The 27,576-nt window shown below is 28.6% G+C and overlaps 1 protein-coding gene across 1 annotated transcript; it reads left to right on the top strand.

Moving 5' to 3' along the window:
- Nucleotides 1–27,160, top strand: LOC136071904 (uncharacterized). Its single transcript, XM_065797686.1, has 10 exons — nucleotides 1–43; nucleotides 370–513; nucleotides 672–2,018; nucleotides 11,135–11,965; nucleotides 14,188–14,322; nucleotides 14,403–14,566; nucleotides 22,590–22,737; nucleotides 23,489–25,767; nucleotides 26,076–26,223; nucleotides 26,627–27,160. Exons 2-10 carry the CDS (start codon nucleotides 459–461, stop codon nucleotides 26,761–26,763), a joined length of 5,244 nt encoding a protein of 1,747 aa, XP_065653758.1. The 5' UTR covers nucleotides 1–43; nucleotides 370–458; the 3' UTR covers nucleotides 26,764–27,160.
- The last annotated feature ends 416 nt before the right edge of the window (nucleotides 27,161–27,576 follow it).

The raw sequence follows: 27,576 nt of genomic DNA, 5'->3' as shown, positions 1-27,576 counted from the left end.
ATGCTAACCCTGTTTAATTATCCGCATGGGCAGTGATGTTAAAGTGAGTTTCAGACTTTCAAAAACCGCTAAAATAAAGCGGCTAAATAAAATTGCCATTTTAAAGTTTTTGGTTTGCCTAATAAAATTTTATACACATCATATGTTATATTTAATATATATATATATATATATATATATATATATATATATATATATATATATATATATATATATATATATATATATATATATATATATATACATATATATATATATATATATATATATATATATATATATATATATATATATTTCTTACTTGTAAAATATTTAGTGTTTTTATGTGCATATCTATATATATATTTTATATTTATGTGTTTTTTTTAGGTCCTTTTTATAGCTTGTAAACTCCGCAGTAAAAATTATTTGAAATGCGTTACATTGTGAAATGGTGTTGAATGGGAAGAATTTGAAAAATGAATCTTATTTTAAACTTGTTTATATATATATCATGTATCTTATTTAAATTCGGTTAGTACTTGTGTTTTTATGGATGTTTTTTTTTATAATTATTATTTTAATAACATATTTTCTTATATATTTGTTATTATATGTTTGTTTCTTTTAAATAATACAATACGTACAAGATATAAAAAAGAGAAACTTTCTAGTTTTATTTATTTTTTAAGTGGTTGGCAAAAATAACGTTCCTCATAAGTTATTATCAGATAGCTTATACCAAAGACCTTTATCTCAAAACTGGAAAAAACAATCTGCTTTAAAATCTGAAATTCCTACTTCGCTACTAATAAATTCTCGCGGCAAAAATCATGACAAAAACAAAAAAGTTGAAATAGCGAACTCGACAAACTATAAAAGATGGGGACCGAAATTTGTCATTATTGAAAGCAACAAGCAACCAAATTTTATTAGACCACATTTAGATAAAAACAGCCAAATTCTGCAGTATAATTATGGTAATCCAGGTGAAGAAGTTCCTACTTACAGTTTTTCTTATAGAAAGCAACCTTTACTTTCAAGGGCTTTTGAAGATTCAAAAAGACAATGGCAAACAATATTGCCAGAAAAAAATGCTATAAAGTCAAGAATACTTGACAAGGAACATTATAACCGCTACGAAGAGAATAACGATTCATCAACCTACGTACATACTATTGAAGATCAGCAAGGATTTAAAACTATAAATCGTTATGCCGAAAATGATAATAAACCAAAAACAAATTTTTCTCCGCTACAACAGATCGGGCATCGCAGAATAATGACACCAGAAAAATCTGTAGAAGAGCAAGTTATATCTTTTCTAGACTCCTCTTCGTATAAACGAAATGGAGGTGAAAATACCAGTACTTTTAAGAGTTCGATTTTCAGAGAACTTGAGAAATTTAAAAACTTAAAATCCAATCTTGACAACCAACATCTAAAAACTAATTTTGTTGAAAATAAAATCTTTAATGTTCCACATCAGTTGAAGCCGAGGCTTTCTGACCTGAACAAGGCGGAAAAAAAAACAGTTAAAGAATACCCCGAGAGTGGACATTACTTACCAGAAAAAAATAACAACTTTTTTCCTGAGACAAGAATGTCTAATTCTAATTCTGATTTGTTTAAAGAAACTGGAAGCATACGTTCTGTACAATCAGATGTATACCCTAACGCAGACAGAATGGACGAACCTCAATATCAGTCAACTGAAAGCGATCTATCTAATGAAAGTAAAAACAAGAACAATGAAGAAACAAACGTCCAAAGTAAATTGATAAAGCCGTTAAATAAAAATTTTGAGACGCACAGCAATAAAGATCGTTTTATCTTTGATGAACCCAAAATTAATAGGAACTTTCAATCTTCTTTTTTAAAAGATTATAAATCTGAACACGATTATAAAAGCAACATTTTGTTTAAAGACAAGTCTCCTCTTTATAATGCAGTAGAACAAAGAGAACCAGAAAGGATAGAAAATCATTCAGAATTAACTTTAAACAAGAAAGTAGAAGAACTAAAAACTCAAAACAAAGGTATATATTTATTTTTATTTAGTTATCAAAATATGAAATACAATAAATTTATAGTTTGATGAAAAGGTACTATACCAAACCCTCTATATTGAAGAATATGATGACATAAACACTGCCGACAAAGCATCAATTGAGTCTGTAAAAAAGTTACTTTGTTATACTATCTTTGAAAAAGTGGACCAATGGAGTGTTCACTTATGCTTACGTTTTCGCTAGCATAAAGTAAACACATACTTGCAACCGAATGTAAATGAAATAGAACGAGCGCTTTAACTGATTACTGCGGCTGCAAAAAAATTTTTTGTGTTGCTCTAGGATTCTCTTTGCAATTGGTTTGTTTGACTCTACTTATTGTCTGATCTTAAGGTCATTGATTTAGATTATACCAACAACAACAACAAGGTCTCGATTGACAACAAACCTTTGTAGTGGACAACCCGTGTCGTCAACGTTAGCCATTGAGTATTCATGTGTTGATTTCCTATATACGCGATCACTATGCATTACTTCGAATTACTCAACGTTGAAATACATGAGCCAAATCAGCATACAGTTTCATATGGCGAGCAATGCTGTACTGCAAGTCAACATTAAAGACCACAAAGAGCGATGGGCCCAAAGCTAAGCCTTAAGGGGCGCCTTTAGTGACCGCTCTCCATTTAAATGTGATGTCATTAATGACCATTCGTTAACTTTGGTCAAGTAGTCAGGCTGAGATCCACTCTGAACGGTAGTTTAATGCATTTAGTTTATGCCCTTCTTGAAAATAGACATATCATTCAATTTTTCTCGAAGTTGGGAACTACACCAGTTGCGAACGAGTACTTGTAGATTACAAAAAGAGGTTTTGAAAAAATCTTTGCGCATTTAAAAGGATGCTTGGATGTAAGCCATTATAGTCGCTTGATTTTGATCATCGAGGCGATTGAGGCACTTTTGTACTATATCAAATGAGAAACTTGCTGGATAGATTACATATTGCTAGAGTACAATTCTCAATGGCTAGCGCTTGACTTTTTAGGCTTTAACACAAAGACCGATTGAAAATAGTTATTTAACAATGAGCGACACTTTGCAGGTATCGGTGATGACTTTGTTATTGTCTATTTCAAGTATTGTAACAGTGTTTCTTGCGCTCTGTTTTCTTTACTTGAGCATTTTTCTTTGCTTGGCAGATTTTACCATTTTGGTAATGTTTTTGTATGCAGTGCAATGTAAAACTATAAAAAAATTGTACATACCACAATCTGTATTAATGTACATGGCCGAAGAGATTCGTTTAGCTTTGATCGCCTCAATAGCATCTAGTAATACCAATTGCTTCTGTTTCTCCGTGAAAGGAGTAGTAGTTAACGGGATGTGTAGTTTGGTGGCTTTATTGTACACGTTGACTAGAAGCTGGTAGTAATCGTTTGCATTTAAACTATTAAGTACTGTTTCCTAATCAGCCGCTGCGAAGTGCGTTAATACAGCTGCCTAATCAGATGAGTTATCAAAGCGTGCAATCTTAAGTTGACCTTCAATGAAGCAGTGTGCCTTGCCCATTGGAGTGTTATCAAGAGAGGCGCTATATTTGATGCAAATAGCACGGTATGGTTTATTTGCAGTTTAGGTTGAACGCGCTAGTGGCTCAATGAGTTGACTACTACGGTACGTTGGGAATGTGACAAGTTGAGTTAGATGACATTCATTGAGGCACTTATGGAGCCTAAGCTCGCTTTGACGCTCATTTATAACGTGAGCACTAGTTGCAATTCCACCTGTTGTTGAGTGAGCATAAGTTGTTTGACTAGTAGCGTAGATGACAAGAAAGAAGGGATGTGTTGGGCTGTATCAGTTTTTGTTTCAATTTAGTTATTGGTCTAGAACATTTAGTTGGCAGGGGGACTCCTAATGAGCGGATGTGCGGCTAACCTTGTCTGTCAAGGTTTTGGATGGGGATGCAAATGCGTAGCACTGATGAGACGTTGTTGCTCCAGCGTTCTGTCTTCTTGTAGATAAACACCCTTGCATGTTTTTTATTTGTGGCGTGCGCATGTTTTGAGTAATTCAGCTTGAGATGAAAGATTAGCTAGAAAAATCTGGATGATTTTCAAAGTTGACAACGTTACTTTGTTTTTCTCGTTTTGAGGCGGATAACATGTACAATACCAATAGTATTCTTTAATCCCGTTGCTTCAAAAAAGCTCTACTGGACAAGCTTTTTATCATTCACTGAGCTCTCCTTGACAAGCTTTTTATCATTCACTGAGCGAGACTGTTTAAAAGGCCGATGACTATGATGTTTTACTTGCAAGTTTGTTAATGAATGTAAAAGAAATGATGGTAAAATGAAAGTATGAATGTAAAAGAATAATATTTTGACATGTAAACAGTAAGCAATAAAAACAATTTTTTTTTCAGTTAGAACCCACGCTCCTACTTAACCATATAAAGTGTACCAAAAAAAAAATGAGTTTTGGTAATTTTAATGACGTCAAAAATCTATTATTAGCATAAACTTCTAAAGGCAGCCGTGGCGCAGTGGTTAGAGTTCTGGATTAGAACCCAGAGGTCCCAGGTTCGACGCCATCTCTTGCTCAATAGGCGACATTGGTAAGGAAAGAGGCGTGAACTTCAAGTTAAATGCTCTTCCGCGGTGCTCTGTGATAAGACCGTAATGACTTTCTGGGAGCACCTAAATAACCTAAAAAAAAAGGCCATACTTTATAAAATATCAATTTATGAACGAATGCTAAAACTTATTAATGTAAACAGTAACGCTTCACATGTTAGACAGATAAGACAAATAAGGATAAGATACTAAAGTCAAAAAAACATATATTTGTAAAAACAATAAAAACTTGGACCGACATTTTTAAGTGGTTAGTTGTCTTTAATGATATTAAGGTGTCTTTATTGGTTAAGGCGCGTCTTTAATGATTTCAGTTTTCTTTTAGTTTTGTTTTGATTGTTAGTCAAAACTTATTTAGATGTCTAAACTAAAAATATTCAAGTTATTAGTTTTGTATAATGCACTTTAACACTACGCTATTTTGATCATGTATAATCATTGTGAATCATTGTTCATGTAAAGAAGTTTTCATCTACTCTATAAAATATTTTTTATTTCTTTCAAATATCAGGTATTAAATACCATAATAATACCATATTGCCAGGGCGGCTGATATGCAAGGGGCGCCAAATGATATGAAGTTATCTAAAAAAAAAAAGTCCTTCATCTATAATATAGAGAAATTTTGATAAATAAGGGTGCCAAATAAGGGTTGCTGTCCCAGGCGGCGTGACGGCTCTCAGCAGCCCTGCATATTATCATAACAATAGCAATACTAAGTTGCATAGTAGTAGAGAACAACAACGTGAATACATGTATTAATTTTGACATGATGCTTATTTTTGATGTATTGTTTCAACTTATCGATTAACCAGTGCATCAGCAAATTAACTAACTTTAACAAAATCTTTTATTTTTTCATAAATTTTATTTAAAAAAAAAATAATACTTTGTTTATTTGTTATTTTAAAACATAAACATTATAGATGGGTACACTATTATTGAAAAATTGAAAGATAAAAAGAGCTTTAGAAGCTAAAATTTCCTATCTGGAAACAGAAAATAGTAAATTAAAACAGGAGTTTTCTGATCCAGAAAAGAATAAAGTAAAGAATCCACTACTCTTTTATAACCTATTATGTAAAACTAGAGGTTAAAGCCATGTTTAAAACATCAAAATTGCTGGCTAGCGGTTATAAACGATGGCTAAAAGCTGAGTGACTTCGTCAGCTAGCTGATACTGGCTGACCATCAAAGTTGCTGGCTTCTGGCTAAGCAAGTTGCTTGAAATAATGAATGTAATGTTTTTGACAAAATCAAAAAAGTTTAATTTTAACTTAAAATAAAATTATCTTTTTTTTTTTGTAAATTGAAAATCAAATAAAGCTAATATAATCATGAATAAGGAGATTTATGCTCATCTTGGAAGAATTTAAATTACTTTTTTTTTGAATTCAGAATTAATCCAGCTGTTGAAAAAATTGACTCCACTGATACTAGTAGTTAGAGTGCTAAAATATTTCTTTGCCAGCACTGCTGAGTGGGGATACTTGATATGGAGATTTTGCCGAAACAATAAATAACCTGTTCATTATCTGTCGTAGGAGTATGACTAATAAATTGCTTTATTTTAGATTCGACATGACAATTTTTTTCTGAAGAAGAAACACTTTTCTTCATCGTGAAGTTATAGTCTTTTAGTATTAGGTCCTTATTTTAAATCTTTATCGTTTTCTAATTCTGACATAACTACAATCAGATAAATAAATTTACTAAAATAAATAATAATAGCAATAACAAACAAATTATATATTACCTGTTAATAATATGCCATACATATAATAGTGCAAATTATCAATAATTTAAGTAACTATTTTAAGTTTAAAATAATTTTCAGTAATTGTTGGTAAAACATTGACTTCTTTTATTGATATAATTTTGTAGTTAATTAATTATAGAATTGTCTTTAATTGTACCATTGTCTGTACAAATAATTGTTTAGGCATAAAGTAACTAATTGTTCTAATTTTATGTTTTACTGCATTCTACAACAAACTTTTTTAAATTTTATTTCTTGTATATAAAATGTTTGTGGCTGGATCTAAAAAACACCATATCTTATAGCATAAGTCTTTGGTCAATTTATTTGGAGCTACACTCCTTTTGTTTTATAATTTCATTTAAATCACAAAATTATTTTGCAAAAAAATTTAGTATTTTGTGTTTTAGTAATGACAAAATCAAAAGAGAGTTGCTACCACTGACCACAAGGTTTAATAGTTCAAATGTTTTTAAAATTTTAACTAATTCAGTAATAAAGTCTTGTTCATGATTTTCTAAACAGGGATCTTCTTTGCCGAATTTTTTAAGTTTCTACAGGATTTGTAAAGAGAGCAATGTTCCATCTTGTGCGTATTTGCTTTTTTAGGTTCTTATGCTGTTATGCTGTTGTTGTTTTTTATAAAATTGTACATAAGTTTCTCTTTACATGCACCATCAAAAAAAAATTTTAATCATGTTTAAATCATTGTAAATTTGAATTGGAAATTTTTCTTTTAAATTGTCAACATCTTTAACTTCAGCAAGAAATCAAAGATTGTTGTACAATTTTATATTTACTTCACAATGTGATTAAAAGTAAAGCTAACTTAAAGTTCATGCATGGTACAATTTTTCTGTATTTTTCCAATTATTTATTTGATCACATTTCAATATTATATGCAAGTTATGAGCCAGATAATGTTGTGGATCCTTTAAGTCTAAGAGTCAAGAGCAAATATGATGAAAAGTTTTCATAGAGGTTTTCATCATTTTTGCTGTACCATCGTGCACACTATGTAAACTCATATATTTGAAAAAATTCTTGAACAATGTTTTAATAAAACTATGATAGTTTTCATCTGTATGACTTTCTGAAGACAAACAAGGAAAAATAAACATTTTTCTAACCTAATTGTTGGTAATAACGAAAAACTTTAACTATTTTTTTTGTACTTGTTAATCCAACCGCCAAATCAAACTATTGCCGCATCAATGTCATTTAAATTTCCTAATAGCAAAAGTCTTAAAGATTTGTAAATATCAGGTAGAGCAAATTTACTGATAGCAGAACCTGTGGGAAGTCTCAGGCCGACATTTTTTTTAAAACATTTTAAAACCCCACATTGTTAATATTAGAGGACAATATTAGATCTATAGCAAACTAATGGGCAAGATCGCAACTCGCATGGTATTTCGATGAACTAGCAACAGAGTAATAGCACCATTTATGTAAAGTTAATTATTTTTTAATTCAACAGCTGGTTTGTCTGTTGATATTTTTGAGCAAGAAACAAATGACTTTTTAAACTACTGCTAGATGCAGAATTCCTAACCTTGTGAACTTTTGATAAATGGCCTGCAGCTGAAGACTCGACTATTTCATCATTTTTCTATTAAAAACATTAACTACAGTAATAATGTTCATCGTCTGTAACATAACGACTTTGTGTAAATATTTTAACATTGTAGTTCCATGCTTATAAAGAGTCTGTATTTTTTTTTTTAAATGAGCTGCACAGTTTAAGTATTTTAAAGAACTGTTATGCAAACTATCATTCTCTTTTCTATCCATAACTAAATAATAAAAACACTTTTTATATTTAAATCAGCTAATTAAAATTAAAAAATGACAAAAAAAGAAAGACAAAAAAAATTAATATGCTATTATGAAAAAGTATCTAATGCAAGCAACATAACTCGGTCATTGATGTGATATCTAGTGTGGAGGGACGTTTCACAACTGTTTCTTTCCCTCTTTGCAAGATTTTATTAAGCAAACTTAAAAACTTGTTTCTTAAAAAAAAGTTGTTGTTATTGTTAAGTTAGACAAGAAAATATTGGTTTACTAAACTCTCTATTTTATTATTAGCCAACAAGAGTGAGTCTGAAATTAGCTGCAGCTGATTACGTTGTTTGATTGGCGGCCTAATAGTTGCTAAAAAAGCAAAGTGGCGGCTGTAAAAATTAAGTTCAATTAGCGACGGCTTCTTGCTAATGGGGGCGGCTTTAACATCTATGTAAAACTAAGCCAGTAGAAGTTGAAACAAAAACTCTAAACGCCATCTCAGCGGTATGAAAAGAAAAATTTACTAGAGAAAGTCATTTTGCAACTTTTGGTTTGAGAATTGTTTTTGGTTTGAAAAATGTTTTTGATTTGAAAAATGTTTTTGGTTTGAAATTTTTTTTGGTTTGAATCAATCATTAAAAATTCAAAACAATTATAAGAAGTCTTTGCAGATCTCATCTTAGATAATAATAAAATAGAAAAGCATTATAGACTTAAAATTAGCTGGCCTGATATTGTAAAAGTAACTCTAAAGACAAAATTGAATCAACAACTGATACTACAAGAAAATAAATATTTAAATAAGTTCAAAATATATAAAAGCAAAGTATAAACAAGGAACGAGAGAAAAAAGGCGAATAAAGCTGAAGAGGATAAGAATTTGCCCTTCCGATACGTTATTAGAAACGCACTTAAGCGAATCAAGACAAAAATATTTATCGCAGTTGAAACAAAATAATTCAGATAATCAATTATCATGTCTATACACGAATGCAACTTCTTTAAGCAACAAAATTGACGAGCTATTAATAGAAATCATGAGTTTCAAATCAAGTATAGTTTTAATAAGTGAAACATGGTGGTCAGACAAATCAACTGTAATATTACCAGAAGCATTTCCAGATATTGCAGTTTACAATCATTTAACATGGATTGTTAGAGATGGTAGAGATCGTGTACGCAATAAAAAAATCGTGTACACAATAAAGAAGGAGGTGTATGTATTTACGTCGATGAAAAAATAAAATCTTACAAAATAGAAAAAATATGTCCAAATTAACATTGTCTGAAGCCATAAGGTTTATGGTTGAAATTGGGATTGAGAAAATACTAATTGTATTATCTATTGAAAAAGCAAAAGTACTGATGATGAAAATTTATCTCTTATCAAATCTATCGAAGATGCTTATTGATTATGTTTGAAAAATAAATGTACAAGCATGACGATATGTGGAGATTTTAACTATACATCGTTAAATTGGATTGAAGAATTTAGCGAAGCTAAAGTTTAACCGATAAACAAACGAGTTTATTCATTGATTCTTTAGATGACTGTTTTCTGTATCAAAACATTTTAAAACTAAATTATTTTTCAAATAAAAGCAGGAATCGATAGCAATGTTTTAGATTTAATATTAACAGAAAACGGCAACAGTTTTTAAAATCAACCATCAAATTCCTCTGGGCAACACAGAACATGGTTATTATTTAATTAGTTTTAATCATTTGTTTCGAAAAGAAAGGAACAGCGATATCAAAATGAAAGAAAAATTTCTTTTTAACAAATGTACAAAAAAATAAATAATTTTTAATAAAATCGAAGGGATAAAACATTTACAAACGTAAATGCTAATAAAACATATTACAAATGGTTATCAAACCATCACAATGCTTGGAGCATTGTGATGATTTTATACCAAAACTAAAAATCTATCAAAATAAAAAGATTAAAGGCCCATTATGGATATATAGAAATATTAAAAGTATTTGTAAAAGAAAAAGAATGTAACGAATCAAATGTAGAAATTTACAATTTTACCAGAAGTAGAAGAATATAAAATTCTCTGCAAAGAAATAAAACTTATCGTTAAAGCAATTATAAAAAAAATATGAAAGAAACTTAGCAGCAAACTCGAAACACAACCCAATATCAGTTTACACGTATATCAACAGTAAAATCAAAACTAAAGATTTTACAAAAATGCTTAATACAAATAAAAAGTAAAGCTATGATGAAAGTGGTATCACTAACGATGTAATTAAAATGGCAAATATTTTAAAAGAAGTACTTTGTTTCAGTTTTTAATAAGGAAGAATCAAATGCAAACAAAGGTAAAACAAACCAACGAATGCTGATTTGCTTTACCTTGATATCATCAAAAATCACCTTAAAAACTAAATAGTAATATATTATATATACATCATAATAATACATTTAGAGCGGATAAAATTTATCCAAAAGTTTTAAAATCTTGTTCAGTTGAGATTGCAAAACCATTATCAAAAGTATTTGAAAAATCATTTGAAAATGGTCTTAACACAGTTTGGTTAAAAGCTATCGTAATACTTTTATTTAAAAAAGGAAATAAACTCTACCTATGGATATATTTATACATGTATATATTCAATAATATATATGTGTGTGTATGTATGTGTGCTTGTGTGTGTGTATATGTATATGTATAATAATAGCAATAATAAATAATAATGATATATAATCTATAATTTATATATATCATTATTTGATAATTCAGTTGTTGTACAAAAAAATATTGTTACAAGAAAAACAGAATTTACTTAATTAACTTAGAAATATCTCATGCCATTCTTAGCAAAACAGCTGGAAAACTGAACAAAATAATTTATAAATTAAAAAAGAGGTTGAACGATACTTTATTCAATCACTTAAATCTAATCCTAAGATTTACAAAGTAATTTTTTTATTTTTGTTTGTAGAACAAAGTATTCTATTTTCTTCCAAACTTAAGCAACGATCACAAGGGATGGACAATGATGATAGAAACGAAGAATCATTTTTAGGAACTAATTTAAATGAACATAAGTCAACTGAAAGTTCTCTTATTGGAAACGATAACAATCAATCTAAATTTCCTATAGAAGAAAACTATATAAAGCATTTTATTAAAAACGACAAGTTAAACAAAAAGTTGCCTTCATTAGAAAGCATATCTGTTGAATCTATAAAACAACAGGCGTTAGAAAAAAATTCATTTGAACATAATAATTTGTTGCCTGAACAGGAAAAACCGTTAATAAGACAAACCTCATTAGAAAGTGGCGAGTTTATGTTTAACGATGACAAAAAAATACTTGATGATGACAAGAAAAAATTAAATACTGACAAGAAGCAAGACAAATATTCAAAAACTTCTCCTTACGAACTTAAAACTAGTGAAGAAGATGAAGATAAATTTGTAAAGGTAACACAAGCGCAACGATCAACAGAGTTTCAATATAAAAAACTGAAACAAAATTCAACAAAAGCGTGTAATCGTTGCAGTGAGAAAATTAATCAGCAAGGAATCAATCGTGAACACCGTTTTGAACTAAATTGTTGCGAAGAACGAGCAACTTTAGCTAAAGCTTTTGAAAATGAAGAATTAAATCCGACGCAAAAAGCAGAAAGTAAACCTTTACCGCAAAAATTCAATTTCCACGAAGAATTTCAAGCAAAAAAGTACACTTCTAACGTAGAATCTGAATTTATAATCAGTGTAAAAGAAAATATGATGTGGTTTTACGACAACTTGGTTAAACAAGCAGGATGTAAGTAAGACTTTTAGTAAGTAAAGTGCTTTCAGGTAGGTATTATAAAATTAGGTTTAAAATGTACATTTTTATTTGTGTATTAAAGTTATCAAGATTAAACTGATTCCACAGAAAAAAAGATTTGAATAGTTAATCGCATGTAGATTATAGAAATTTTGTTAAAATAAGAAATTAATTGAATTAAGCAAAAAAAAAACAACGTCCAATGAGAATCTAAAAGATATTCTAAATATTCTAAATACTGATTGAAATATTTAAAACTGATTGAAATAATGCAAAATAGTTTAAATAAACCTTTTCTTTATTTTAAACAATAACAAAGTTTCTCAACATTAAGTTTTGTCAACTTCTCTTTATTGAGTAGGTTTGCTGGATAAAAAAATGATAATAGTTTTTTTTAAGTAATTATGTTTCTTTTTTAATAGTAATGATGGTTCGAATTATAAATTAAAAGTTTAACCATCTCAGACTCACCTACCTCTAATATATTCAAAAGATTAATCTGGTTGAAATACGCTTAAAAAACCTTTTGATACTGAGTCAGATAAAATAAAGAAAAAACTATGCAAAATTTTAAAACTCTCCTACTCATTCAAAAAAATCCATTTTGAAATATATCAAAACATTTTCAAAAAAATATACTCTCAAGATATTCAACATAAAAAGACTATTATAAATTTTGCTATTTTTGTAATTATATGCCAAAAGCATAAAACATATTTTTGCCTATAAAAAAATCTTTAGAAAATATATATTCACTAAATTTATTATTTTATTATTTATTATTCAAAAACGTGCTTTCCTAAAAGAAAAAACATATCCTTCTAAAAGAAAAAACATATCCTTCTAAAAGAAAAAACATATCCTTCTAAAAGATAAACATACCCTCCTAATAGAAAAAACATATCCTCATAAAAGGAAAAGCCTACCCTTTTAAAAAAAAAATACACTCTAATAAAAGAAAAAACATACCCTCATAAAAGAAAAAAACATACCCTCTTAAAAGAAAAAGCATACCCTTCTAAAAGAAAAACATGCCCTCCTAAAAGAAATAACATACTCTCCTAAAAAAAATAGACTCTCCTAAAAGAAAAAACATTAGAAAATATTTAAAGATTTTTAAAATAAAAACAAACATTTATGTGAGTATTCTTTTGGAATACTCCTTCATTATAAAAGAACTTAATAAATAATGTTTAAATAATAACTGAATAAATAACTGAATAAAAAACTTTGTTTACAATAACGAGTTTAAAGTAAAACTCTCTCTTTAGGAGTTTTACTGATCTTTTTAAAACCTGTAAATTCTCTTTTATTATTTTTTATTTTAAACACCATTTATTTTAAACGTGTGAAAAATTCAAAATATAAAATAACTATAAAATATTTTTTTATAAACTTTTCATTTGTGAGCGGTTTCTAATTATTATGTCAAAAACAATTTTATAGTCTTTACAAATCGACTAAAAAATAAATATATTTGCAAATATATTGTATTAACTATAGTAAAGAAAATTAATTTTCAAATATTTCAGAGAGGATATAATTCTCACAATTATAAACAGAGTAAACACAGACAGTCATATTAACCATTGATAGTCAGACGCTGCTAGTTTTGAATGTTGAAGTTTTTTTTTAATAAAAGTTTTTTTACATTAAGAAATTTAAATTATTCAAAATGTTCAACTGGTATTTGAGGAACGCTATCCAAAAAGACATTTATAGTTGAAAAAAATTTTGAATATACATTTAGATTTAGGCTCTATTCCTATTATTGTCTTAAAAAACTAAATCCGCCTTTTGTTGGAACATGTTATATTTTATATTTTTCAACGTTTTTATATTTTACAGTATTTAGACAGTTTTTAGTGTTTAAAATAAAGTATTTTACAGTATTTAGTGTTTAAAATAAACTTGCTTTTCCTAATTTAGACTACTGTTATCTCTAAGATTTCATTTGTTATCTCAACCAATATCTTCAATGTTATGTTTGTTTTTTTTTTACCTTTTTAAGGGTAATATGGTTAAAAGACTAAAATATTGACATTTTTAATGTTTTTAGCATAAGAATACATTTATGGGCTTTTTCAAAACATCCTTTTTTTTTCGGTGGAATTATTTTACATCAAAATTATTAAAAAGAACTGTGCTCTTTGTAAAATTGTTTATTTAGCGTAGATACACATATAGCTAACTGTGATTCTTTTTTTTACTTTTAGATCGTGTAATTCAGTTATATTCAACAGGGTGTAACAAGGGCGATTGCTCAAACTCTATTAGTTCGATTAAAATAAATGGCGTTGAGTTAGGAGGGGGTGTAGATGGAATGAATATTGTTGTTCTCGATTATCCAAGTAAATGTTTTCTGTTTAATTCTTTCAATATTTAGTTATGGTTATGTCTGTAAAACTATGAGTTTTTGTTTTTATTATAGAGTATGACTTTCTATATTCAAAGACTTACAATACTGGGTTCAACGAGTTTGAATCTGAAAAAATGGTCAGATTTATTGAACAGATTCAATCGTCTTCTGTTGTGCTTGTTGTTTCTCAGGGAGAAGCAACTAAAGCTTTGACAGTTGAAGCTTGGAAAGCATTGGTATGATACATTGGCAATATAAGATGGACTTGTAAATCATTATATATATATATATATATATATATATACATATATATATATATATATATATATATATATATATATATATATATATATATATATATATATATATATATATATATATATATATATGTATATATATATATATATATATATATATATATTTATATTTATATATATATATATATATATATATATATATATATATATATATATATATATATATATATATATATATATATATATATATATATATTCATAAACAAGACAAATTTTCTAATTTTTAAAATCATTTTTTTAATAAAAAACAATACATGTTTCGACTAACACTAGTCATCTTCAGTTAAAATTAAATATTTAAAATTTGTTAAAATACCTATAAAGACATTAAAAAATATATATATATATATATAATATTAATAATAATGTAATTAAAAAAATGCAATGAAATCAGTTAAAAAGTTTATCATGTCATATAAAAGAAATAGGAAATAACAAAAGAATAGGCTAAACAGATACGCAGTATGTATAAAAAATAGCAACTAAACAGAAAGTGTTTATTCATACCTGGTTAACCTGTTTCACCTATTCTAATTAACCTGTCTTCTAACCTGTTTCACCATTCTACAATCAACCTATTCATACCTGGTTAACTTGTTTATTCATATCTGGTTTTACCCATTCTATAAACATACTTTTTTTAAGTTTCAGCTCAAATTAGTTACATACCGAATTTAACACATAAAAATACTTCTCATATATTTGCGTGAAACAATTTTCATTAGCATTGGAGATGTTTATAGATATGAGACTTTTTGTCCCTCTTGAAATGTTCAGATATCCGGGTCTTCTTATCTTTTTGACCTATTCTTTTGTTATTTCCTATTTCTTTTGTATGACATGATAAACTTTTAACTGATTTCATTGTATTTTTGTAATTATATTATTATTAGTTTGTACAAGAATAATTATATTTGTATTGTTTTTTTTTTAACACCTTTATAGGTATTTTAACATATTTTAAATAATTTATTTTAACTGAAGATGACTAGTGTTAGTCGAAACATGTATTAATTTTTTTTTTTTAAATGGTTTTAAAAATTAAAAAATTTGTCTTGTTTATGAAAATATTTACATTTTTGGTGCTTAAAAGAAATTTTGGTTATCTATATATATATATATATATATATATATATATATATATATATATATATATATATATATATATATATACATATATACATATATATATATATATATATATATATATATATATATATATATATATATATATATATATATATATATATATATGTATATATATATATATATATATATATATATCTATATATATATAGAGTATTGGAAAAAACATTTGCAACCAACATCGAACAATGCTAAATAGCGTTCCTAATTTTACATGTCTTAAAAACGAAACGAACTATACTACCATAGCAAACAGTTCAGGAGTCTGGAGTCATAGTATGCCATGACATGAGCAATCAGCTGAAAGGTGACCGCACACAGACAGAATTTCGTTGACAAGTGCCATTTTGCAGCAGACAAAACAAGTGCAACTTTTTTGGTTTGTTTCGTTTTCTTAAGTCTAGTCCGTGTCAACGTCACGGAAGTTTTTTAATAACTAAAGGAAGTATCCAGAAGTTTCCAGAAGCATGCAGAAGCTTCCAGAAGTTTCCAGAAGAAGTATCTGGAAGCATCCAGTAACATCCAGAAGTATCTAGAAACATTCAGAAGCATCCAGACGCATCCAGAAGCTTCCAGAAGCATCGAAAAGAAGCATCTAGAATCTTCCAGAACAGGTTCACACAGGTTCATTTTACTATATAAGAGACATGCAAATCGACATGTAATTCAGTCAGTATATGGAAGTCAATCAGTCAGTATTATCAACGCAGTTTATCGAAGTGAGTTTTATCAAAGTGTTTTATTGAAGAACATCAATACAAGAAGTGAAATACAACTAGTGTTTCACTACATCAATACAGTTCACATCCAACCAAGACGTTGTGTTCCACAGAGCATTATTGTATCATCACAAGGTAAATGTAACACGCTAAGCCTTGAGAAGCGTGATTATTTATTTTTATTATTTTTATGACTTCAAGTGCAAAAATGGCTCCCGACAGTCTTAGATTGGAATTAAAAAAGAAAATTATGAGAAGAGAAAATTATAAGAAATTTGTGATAAACATCGCGTGAAAAAATGGACCGTATCAAGACTATGTTCTAAATATCGTTCTACGGGGAAGTTGGCAGCAGATAACATAGGTGGAAGACCGCGTTCCACCACTTCTAGAGAGAATTCTTTGATCATCAGATCCGTCAAGAAGGATCCCTGGATATCATCAGGCGAGGTACAAAAGCAATTAGAGCTGCCTGTATCGGACCGCACAATCAGACGACGTGCTGTTGAAGCCGGATTGTTTTCTCGACGTCCTTTAAAGAAACCGCTGATTTCACTAAAAAACCCAGAAGAAAAGACTCCTGTTTGCTACATCTGATATTGACTGGAATGTGCAGAATGGGCGAACTGTCTTGTTCAGTGATGAATCGAAGTTCAACATCATTGGGAACGATGGCGTTTGCCGTGTACGTCGACCGGCCGGAAAACGCCTCAATTTACGTTACTGCCATAAGACCGTGAAGCATGGTGGAGGCAATGTAATGGTCTGGGGGTGTTTTTCTGCTAACGGTCTAGATCCAATACATCGAAACGATGAAATAATGGACCGTTTCATGTATAAAAATATCCTGAAAGATGTTATGTTACCTCATGCTAAATGGAATATGCCAATAAATTGGATTTTTCAGCAAGACAACGATCCGAAACACACTGCAAAAGTAGTCAAGCAGTGATTTCAAGACAACCACCTATCGGTGATGGATTGGCCGCCTCAATCTCCGGATCTGAACCCTATCGAGAACCTGTGGGAGATCGTCAACCGCAGAACTAATGGTGAAGGTGTTCGTAATAAGGATCAACTGTTTGAACAAATCCAAAAGGCTTGGGCAGCGATTCCACAAAGTTTTATTGATCACCTGATCGAATCTATGCCTCGAAGATGCAAGGCTGTGATCGACAACAAAAGATTCGCCACAAAATATTGATAGCGAAATACAGCTTGGTCAACATTTTGTCGAGTTGCACTTGTTTTGTCCAGAAGGAAATCAACTTTTTTTAATACTTTTGATTAATTTATTAATTTTTGTGTACAAATAATGAACTTTGTGATAAATAAAACTTGAAGAACTTTGTCTCTAAATAGTTACATAGTTATTTTTCTAAATTGAAAAAATGCAGCACTTTTATATAAAGAAACTAAATTAGCATTATTTGGTTGCACTCGTTTTGTCCGATACTGTATATATATATATATATATATATATATATATATATATATATATATATATATATATATATATATATATATATATATATATATATATATATATATATATATATATATATATATATATATATATATACATATATATATATATATATATATATATATATATATATATATATATATATATATATATATATATATATATATATATATATAGATATATAGATATATAGATATATAGATATATAGATATATATATATATATATACATATATATATATATATATATATATATATATATATATATATATATATATATATATAATACATATATATATATTTATTTAATTTTTTTATTTTTATTTACTTGATTCAGACAACAATCACAGTACTAGGTCCATTGTATAGATAAAAAATAATAATAATAATTAATTAAAAGTTCTGTTAAATCTATACATAGCCGCATTGCTGCTGGCACAGGTAACTAACTGATTTATGAGGCTAAGTCTGTAGTTGCGCAATCAAGTATCTAGATTAGGCGAGTCTAGTATCATAAACATGTTTGTAGCGCTTGAGTACTTGTCATATCCAAAAACATTTTAGCACATTTCTTGTATCAAGAATCTAGCTTTACCATACTATTTGCACTAAAGTTAGTCCATAGAGTCACATCATAAAAACAGAGACAGTAGGTCTTAAATAGTTGCACTTTTACCTTAATCGGGCATTTCTTGAATCGTCTGATTAATATGTTTGTACGCGTATAAAGACATTTAATCTAAAGATTTTCATCAGCATTATCAAACAAATCATTTCCTGTTATGTGACCCAGATTCTTGAATTTGTCAATGAAAACTAATTCTTATCCAGCTATTGTGAACAGTGAAAAATTGCTTGACACAATCTTACATCTCTGTTTTGGGTTAAATACCATACACGCCGTTTTTTTTTGTATTAAATGACATGTTAATTGCAGTGGCTTCTTCATTTAATGCAATTAATAATTTTTGCAATCCAAACCAAGACGGAGCAATTAGTACAATAATGTTGGCATATGCCAAAAGATTCAAAAAAGTTCCACCTATGTTATATCTAATATGCATATTCGTAATATTGAAAGTTAGTGTTCTTATATAAAATGTGAACAAGAACGGTGGAAAAATTCCACCTTGCCGTATACCACTGCTTTTTTTAAAGCTATCAGAGTTTACTTGCATCTTGGAACTATGTCTGCTATCTGGCAAACATAGTTCCAAGATGCAAGTAGAAAAACAACATTCTTGGCAATACCTTAATCAATTAATTTAGAAAACAGTTTCTTACAATTAACGCTATCAAAAGCTTTATTGAAATCCATAAAGCATGTGAATACATGGCTTCCTCTAGTAATATAGTGTTCAACTGTCTTTTTTAAATAATATGTACAAGACATTGTGGAATGATTTTTCTTAAAACCAAACTGAAAATCATCAGCATTCTTATGAGATTCGATTCTTTCTAATAAAATACCTTCAAATATTTTAGAACAAGCGGGAGAGATTGCGATTGCTCTGTAATTATTTACATCTGTTAAGTCTCCAATTTTAGATTTTACTAGAGGTATTATCGTGGCTTCACAATATGTTGATGGCAAATATCTATACAACAAGCATAAATTTAAAAAAATACTTAGATAGAGAGACAGTCTATGTCCTCCATATATAAATGGTTCCATAAACAAGTCATCTAGTCCTTGTTGCCAGTAACCCTGACAATACTAGCAACATGATTGGTTGCCTTTAAATTACTAGTTTTGTACACTCTGTTCCATAAATTTAAAGGATCGCTATTATTGATATTACCTGCACATCTGTCAGCTTTAATTTGCACAGTATATTACAGTGCCTAAAAGTAAGTTTTAATACTGCTCGAGTTTTTTTTATACTTTCAAAGATAATTACATGATTAGATTTTCCATCAACTACCCATTGTTTAAATGCATCCCTGGCTAACTCATCTTTATCTGCAACATAGTCATTCCATCCAGGAACATTAAATTTCAAATTTATTTTTAAACCCCTATGAGGTGTCACGCTAGTCATTGAAGATTGCATCCATTTTATAATGTTATTATAAAAAAGATCAATTTCAGAAGCAATACATTCATGAAATACAGAATAATTAAATATACTAAGCGGTACTTTTACTCTTTGAAGTAAATAATCCACCCTTTGTTCATATTGAGTTAAAATGGAATAGTCAGAAGCTTGCCAATCCGGCTGACTAGACAACATTTTGAAAGTAGAATTACTATCTATTGTAGCAGCTTCGCTATTTACTGAGCATAAAATTGAAAAAACTAATGGTCTATGGTCTGATGCAAAGACTTTTATTACTACTGAAACATTTCCTATTAATTTATTCACAGTATGGCTACCTAAGACATGATCTAGCCAAGAAGTATTCTTACTATCATCACTGATATAGGTAAAAGCATTATTTATCTTGTTTATATCAGATTTAACCAGATTATTTTCAGCAGCAAAATTTGAGAACTCGTCATAAAATCTTGACCTTTCATGACAATTAAAATCATCTGCAATAAGTGTGTATACTGTACTTCTTTCTACTATATCAATATAGGCTTATATCAATATAGGCTTGAAAACAATTAGTCTTCAAGCCTATAATGATATATAGGCATATATTAATATAGGCTTGAAGACTTGCCTCATCCTTATAATTAGTGGGCATGTCTTCATTCATAAGCAGCATCGACCTAATATTGGTATCAATACGCAAGCATGTAATCCTTAATTCAAGTGTTGCAGCAATTTTAATACAGTTTGCAAGACTTTTGCGATACAATATCGCAGTACCACCATAAGGCCTTCCATTTAGTACACTTGATAATATGTTGACTGCAGACAATCCAGGTACCATAGAAATCAGGATGTATACTGATCAATATATCAAAGTCACGCGGCAATGTTCTTGAAACAACACAAAGTCATTGGATATACACAATTTTTAATTGAAAATAAACTGTTCTTTATAGTCCGACAATTGAATGAACAAAAAGACAATGATTTATAATTGTTAGCCATTTCTAGGCTGAAAATATCTTTACACTAATAACCCCTTTGGTCATACTTTCGTTGACATAAGACGATCAACTGTCCTCTTCATATTGAGAGAATCGACACTAACAGCAACATAGAAAGATGAAAATCTTTCATGCTTGGTTTTCAGTTTTTGAAACTTAACTGATTTATTATTTTTACTAAACGTGCTAGTGGTGTAGTGGTAGAGCGCTCGTCTCATAAGTGAGAAGTTCAGAATTCGATCCCCACCACGTCCCTGGTAGTAACGGGCTCAACTTGTTTCTCCGCGCAGCGGCCTTGTTCGTCGAGGTTCATGTTTCGGAGTTATAGAGTTGAGAGAGGGTTGTAACCACAAAAAGCAGCCTCCTCGATTCAAGACGCGACACAAATATAACGGCAGTTTGTTTGCTAACTTTTGCTATAGATTTCAATCGCATATTTTTCATTGATGATTCCAAATAATGGGTCTTTGATTTTTTCGGTTGTGTAATATTTTGTGCTAGTTGTTGTTGACTTTGCTTCCTTGGTATTCCTTTTTTGACAATCTCCTAACTAAGAGTTTGTGAAGATCCATTCCTCAACGGTGGGAAGTCATCATGTTGCAGGACGCCTGGTCTACCAAGACATGAATTGTGCTTCGCTCGATCCGTTTCGACAGCAACTAGATGATCAAGTACGGTTTTCAAGTTCATTAGATTATTTTTCATCTGAACAAATTGCCTCACTTTGGCTCGAAAATACGCTACCTCCTGTTTAAGTGCACTTACATCAGTATGTTTTGTACCAACTGGAGGTAACCTTGATAGGTCGCATGCATAAAAAATGGGTAGTTCATTCAATGGATCCAGCAAAACCTTAAGAATATCTTCTGCTTTTTTTGCATTTTTTAACACTTTTTTTTTTTTGAAAGCCTTTTTTTCTCAGGCAATAATTTCGAAAGAAGATTTCTTGCTTCTTTAATTTCTTCTTTAAGATGAAAGTCACATGTTATTTTCATGTTGTCATCCATTGTTAAAATATCCATTTTGCTTTTCAGAAAAATAAAATTTCACTGTGAACAGGTTGATCGATATCAGCTGCTGCCATATTATCCCTATTATTTGTATCAATTCTATTACTCTACGATAAGAGGGATAATACCAGTGGGTTACCTCCTGCTCATTATTTATATTATATATATATATATATATATATATATATATATATATATATATATATATATATATATATATATATATATATATATATATATATATATATATATATATATATATATATATATATATATATATATATATATATATATATATGTATATATATATATATGTATATATATATATATATATGTATATATATATATATATGTATATATATATATATATGTATATATATATATATATGTATATATATACACATATATACATATATGTGTGTGTGTCTGTGTGTGTGTGTGTGTGTGTATATATATGTGTGTGTGCGTATATGTGTGCGTGTGAACCAACTAAACCATCGGTTCACGCAATTTGATACAAATTTTATAATTTTTAGGGTAAACTGGCTGGAAAATCAGAAATTTTTGTTCCACCAGGTGGTTCCCTTGCGTTCATAGGTTTTAAGGGAGAAAGTATTTTTCTTTCAAAAGAAGGTAACTACCAAGTATCAGGTGATGGTGCTAGCTTGGTTTTTTCTGTTATAGGTAACATACATTAGTTATTACTTGCTTTTTTTAAAAGTTTTAAATAAATCGATATAACAAATTCAAAGTTTTGTTTACGTAATAATTTTTTTTCAATAATACAGCATTAACGCAGTAAACACAAGACGCAGTTTAAATGTCTATAAACGTCATAAACAGGTCTAGAGAAATACGCAGTGTTAAGGTAGCAGATCCCCTTAAAATAAAGTTGCCTATATTGTTTTTATGAAACATTAATTGTAATTAAATTTATTTTGTATCAATTAAACAGTCTTTTTAATTTAACTTTAATTCAGACATTTTACCAGCATTTTAAAAAATATTGAAACATGATTATTAATGTTTTGCATATGCTATTGACACCAAAATTTCAGGGTATATTAGGAGTATTATTAGATAGGGTTTCAACCATTTTTTTAAACGGAGAACTATTTAATAAGATAAACAATTTTTTTGTTTAATACTAAAACAAAATAGCTAAAAAAAAATGTACTTAAAATACAAATAAGACTGAAATGCAAGAGAAAACGTGTGTTATGCTTTGTAAAGTATTAAAAAAATAATAAAGGAGAAGAAAAATGCTCATAAAGATTTTCGTATTGAAAAATAATAAAATTGATATCATTCTTAAGATCTAAAAAATAAATTATTGTTTGTTACTTTTCTCTTAAGTTTATTGTTTTCATTGTTTTTATGTATAATTAAAATACTTTCAGTAAACCTTTTTAATGTAGTAAAGTTTATTATTAAGGATCAGGAAACGAACATCTAACGTTTGGAGGGTCTGGCCAATTATACACAAATTTCATTCATGAGATGATAGTAAATGACACTGGAAAACTTTTAAGCAATAAAGACATTCATAAAGTTGCAATGAAAATTTTTTCAGATGCCGAGGAACCTTCAGTTATATTAGAAACTATAAAACCGCCATCTAAGTTGAGGGTAATATCTAATGTTAGCGATTCTGTTTCAAACGCAGTAGAAAAGTTGCCAGATCAAAATTATTTAGCAGATATCAGAAACAGTGGCGTTACAATAAAATTCAAAAGCAAAAACAAAATTGATTTAAAAGCAGAAAATGGTTACAATGACAAAAGTAAAGTTCAATTAAAAAACTCTGTTAACAAAATGATTTCTGAAAATAAAAACAAACATATAAGTGCTGCAGATTCTTATTCGTTACACCATCCGTCATCCATTGAACTAAACGATGCTAGCTCTAATACAGACTCGATAGGATTGCAATTATCGAATGACAAAGAACATATATCAGACGAAAACAATAAACCAGAGGAACAGGTTTCAAATATAAAATATTTGATAAAACAAATTAAGAATAACCCACAATCAGAAACTATTATGAGTAAAGAAAGTCAGCATATTGCTGAAAAACATCCTAATGTTATCAAAGATCCAACATCTTTTAAAAATGCCTTCGAAAAGCTCTCAAATAATGCAACAGATCGATCCTTTGAAGAAGGACTTCTGCTTTCTGATGACTTGGGTCATAGTTTGAAAAAAGTTTCAAAAAACAATAAGCTCAACCAGATGGATGATTTTAAAAATGATTTCAAGTTTAAAAATACATTCTTAGGGTATCAAGAATTAAACAATCAAAACAGTTCACTATTTGAACAAAATAAAGAGGAGAATCTATTAAAAGAGCAAACAAATAAAAAACCAAATCAAATCGATATTTTACATCATGGAGCAATAAATTCAGAAAGCGAGGTTAAATTAAATCATCAAAAACCCGAATCAAAAGAAACCAACCAGGTAGGAGAAATTCATTCCCCAGAAGAATATGCTGAACATTTATATCAAGGTAAAAAAGTTTCATTAACATCGGACTTTATAAAGAATGAAGTCCAAAGTGATCAAAACAAAATATTGGAATCAAAACCATTTAAATCCGAAGTAAATTTAGAAACTCCATTATATTTCTTATCTCCAAAAGACAAGGATGAAATCAGTGAAGAGCTTCAAGATAGAATGAAAGAAATGGTACATAAAGAGGTAAATGAAACATTAAAACATTTTATTCTTGAACCTAGAAATGATCAAGAAAGTTTTTCTAAAGAAATCAAAAATATCGATGATCATGAAGAGAAACCAATTGTTGAAGAAACCATTGGTAAAAACCAAAAAGAATCCAACAGCAAAAATTATAAACAAAAATCAAATAACAGCGGGGACGAAAACAATAAAGAATACGTTGAAGTATCTGACAGTACTTCTAAGCTAAATTATAAAGTTATTCCTTTAGAAAATCAGCCTGGTGAAAAGAGTCATATTAATAAAAATACTTATCACGAATCATTGATAACAAAAGTATTTGAATCTTTACCAAAAACCGAATTAACAATTAACAGCAAGCTGCATGACAAGTTCATCAAAAATAATAAAGACTACGCAAGTTTTACAAGTCAACTACAAACCAATAGAGTTCAAAGCGAAAAAAATATTTCTGTTGGACATTTAAAAAAAAGGGAGAGACTATTAATTAAAAAAGAAAACCAGAGAAATCGCGAAAATGGAAATAAGTTGGCGCAATTGGCGCAGCTAGAAGATAAAATTGTTGTAAATAGACTTGGTAAAGAAAATGATTTTCAAATCAGTAATAAAAATACATCAATTATGAATAAAGAAATTGAACACTTACAAGAGCAAGAGCTGTTAAATGAAGCCCTATCAAAAATAAGTGCAGAATCAGAAGACGTAAAAAAGCAAAACGATTCCCAAAAGTCAATTCAACAGGGAGCAAACTGGTATAGTAATGATGAGCTTATAAAAAGTTTAGTCGATACAAGCGAACAATCTTACCCCGTAAAGATTAGTAAAAAAACTGATCCAGTAAATCTATCAAAATTGGCTTTTGTATCAAATAACTTTCATAATTTCAACGATGGCAATGATAGCAAGTTAAAGTTAAACCGAGATCGGTCTTATAGTAATTCGTATGATTGCAAGCGACATAAAATAATCAAAAACGGAAAAAAATCAAATAAAAAGCACTGTATTGAGAAGGTTCGTTTTACAATTTTTTTTTTTAAATTAACTTATTATTTTGATTCAGCAAGTTGTATATATTGCCTAAAGTAATTTTCAATTAAATTAAATAGCTTTCTAAATTGTTGGTAGATTTTTTAATAGTGATTGGACAACACCAAAAATGACTGACACGTGACCACATTTTCTTACTTTTTAATACTTTTTGTACCTTTAAACTCTTTTTATATATATATATATATATATATATATATATATATATATATATATATATATATATATATATATATATATATATATATATATATATATATATATTTCTTCAGAACAATCCAACAGAGAATACTAAAAACGCACATTACATTGCGCATAGTAATACGTATTCATCCTTTGGAGAAAACCTGGATTCGGATGAAAATTCATATGGAGCAAATAAAAGTTCAAATGGGCAAAACCAAAAAGGGTTTATGAGAGGTAATTAGAAATAAATAATGAACCTGGATAAATTTTATTATTTAGGTTAGATTATAACTAGTTTTAAAGTTATAAAAAATTCATTTATGCTGCGTGTTGTAAATATTCTTATTTATTATATATTTTCATACAAAACCGAAAATTGCGAAGGTAAATAAAACTTTAAAATAATTGCATCATTGCTAACAAAGTAAAAAAAAATGAATTTAAAAAAACCTACATTTTTTACATATTTATCAAGACTAAATCTTTGTTTACGAAAAATTAAAAAAATTTTGAAACTCAAAAAGAAACGCATTTAACGCTTGATGCCTGGAGTTGATATACTAAAACATAAACCTATATAATATATAAAGTTTATATACTTTTACATAATTTACATACCTAATGTTGTTATTTTCAGACAACGATCAAATTAATTCTTTACTAACGGCAAACAATCCTCCGTCAGCCATAGATAATTCAAATTCAAGAAGAGATATAAACTCAAACAATATAGATGCTAGTTTGAAGGAAACAGAGTTCAAATGGAAAAAATAGCAACTTTTTAAAAGTTATTTTTAAAGATATAAACCGCTACTATAAAAGAATTCAACAAGTTTTCAATAAAGACGCAAATAGAAGCATACAAACGATGTGTTTTTATCTTAATATGTTCATTTGCATGGTATCTAAACAACGTTTACTACTGACAAATGCATCAAGACTGGAAATGTATGGTTGCAACTTTGTCATAATATAAAAAAAATTTTTTTAGTATTTAATGCTGCTTCCAAAGCAGTATAATTTATATTTTATGATTGTAAATATATTTTTTAAGTACTTATTGTTTATAACATTTAATATCAAACATTTGAACAATGATTGATATATGTTAAAGATTGTCGTAAAATTAGAGTGGTTAAATAAATTAAGTGCCATCAGCAAAAAGAATAAAGGTTTGATTTGTTAGACAATAAGTATATGTTATTTATATGTTATAAACTTTGTTGTTTATTATTATAAATGTTATATTAACAAACAACAATAGCTCTAGAATGATTTCTTCTGGTAGTTTATTCTACCGTTTTGCAACTCTGTTTCTCAGAAAGTTTACGCTTGGTAGTAAAAGTAAAACTAAGTCTTGGAGTAAAGCGTAAAACCGAGAGTAAGTTAAGAGTAAAGCGTAAAAAGCAACATATTTGTTGCTTTTTATAATTTTAACAATAAAACTTGCTTTATAACCCCATTTGTTTGCGGCTGGACTATCTGCTGAAATAGAATTTTCTTAGTTTGGTTAAATAGATGAGAAGATGCTTTAACTCTGGAATCAATTTTGTTGCTCGTTGTTGAACACTTTCTAATTTTTGTATA

This window comes from Hydra vulgaris, chromosome 05, assembly GCF_038396675.1.
Source record: "Hydra vulgaris chromosome 05, alternate assembly HydraT2T_AEP".
Lineage (NCBI taxonomy): Eukaryota > Metazoa > Cnidaria > Hydrozoa > Anthoathecata > Hydridae > Hydra > Hydra vulgaris.
This window is presented reverse-complemented; position numbering and strand designations above follow the sequence as displayed.

Coding starts and splice junctions, on each gene's coding strand:
- LOC136071904 (XM_065797686.1), top strand. CDS start 459: ATGAATCTTATTTTAAACTTGTTTATATATATATCATGTATCTTATTT. Junction 25,768..26,075: donor AAAAGCACTGTATTGAGAAG/GTTCGTTTTACA, acceptor ATATTTCTTCAG/AACAATCCAACAGAGAATAC. Junction 26,224..26,626: donor CCAAAAAGGGTTTATGAGAG/GTAATTAGAAAT, acceptor TGTTATTTTCAG/ACAACGATCAAATTAATTCT.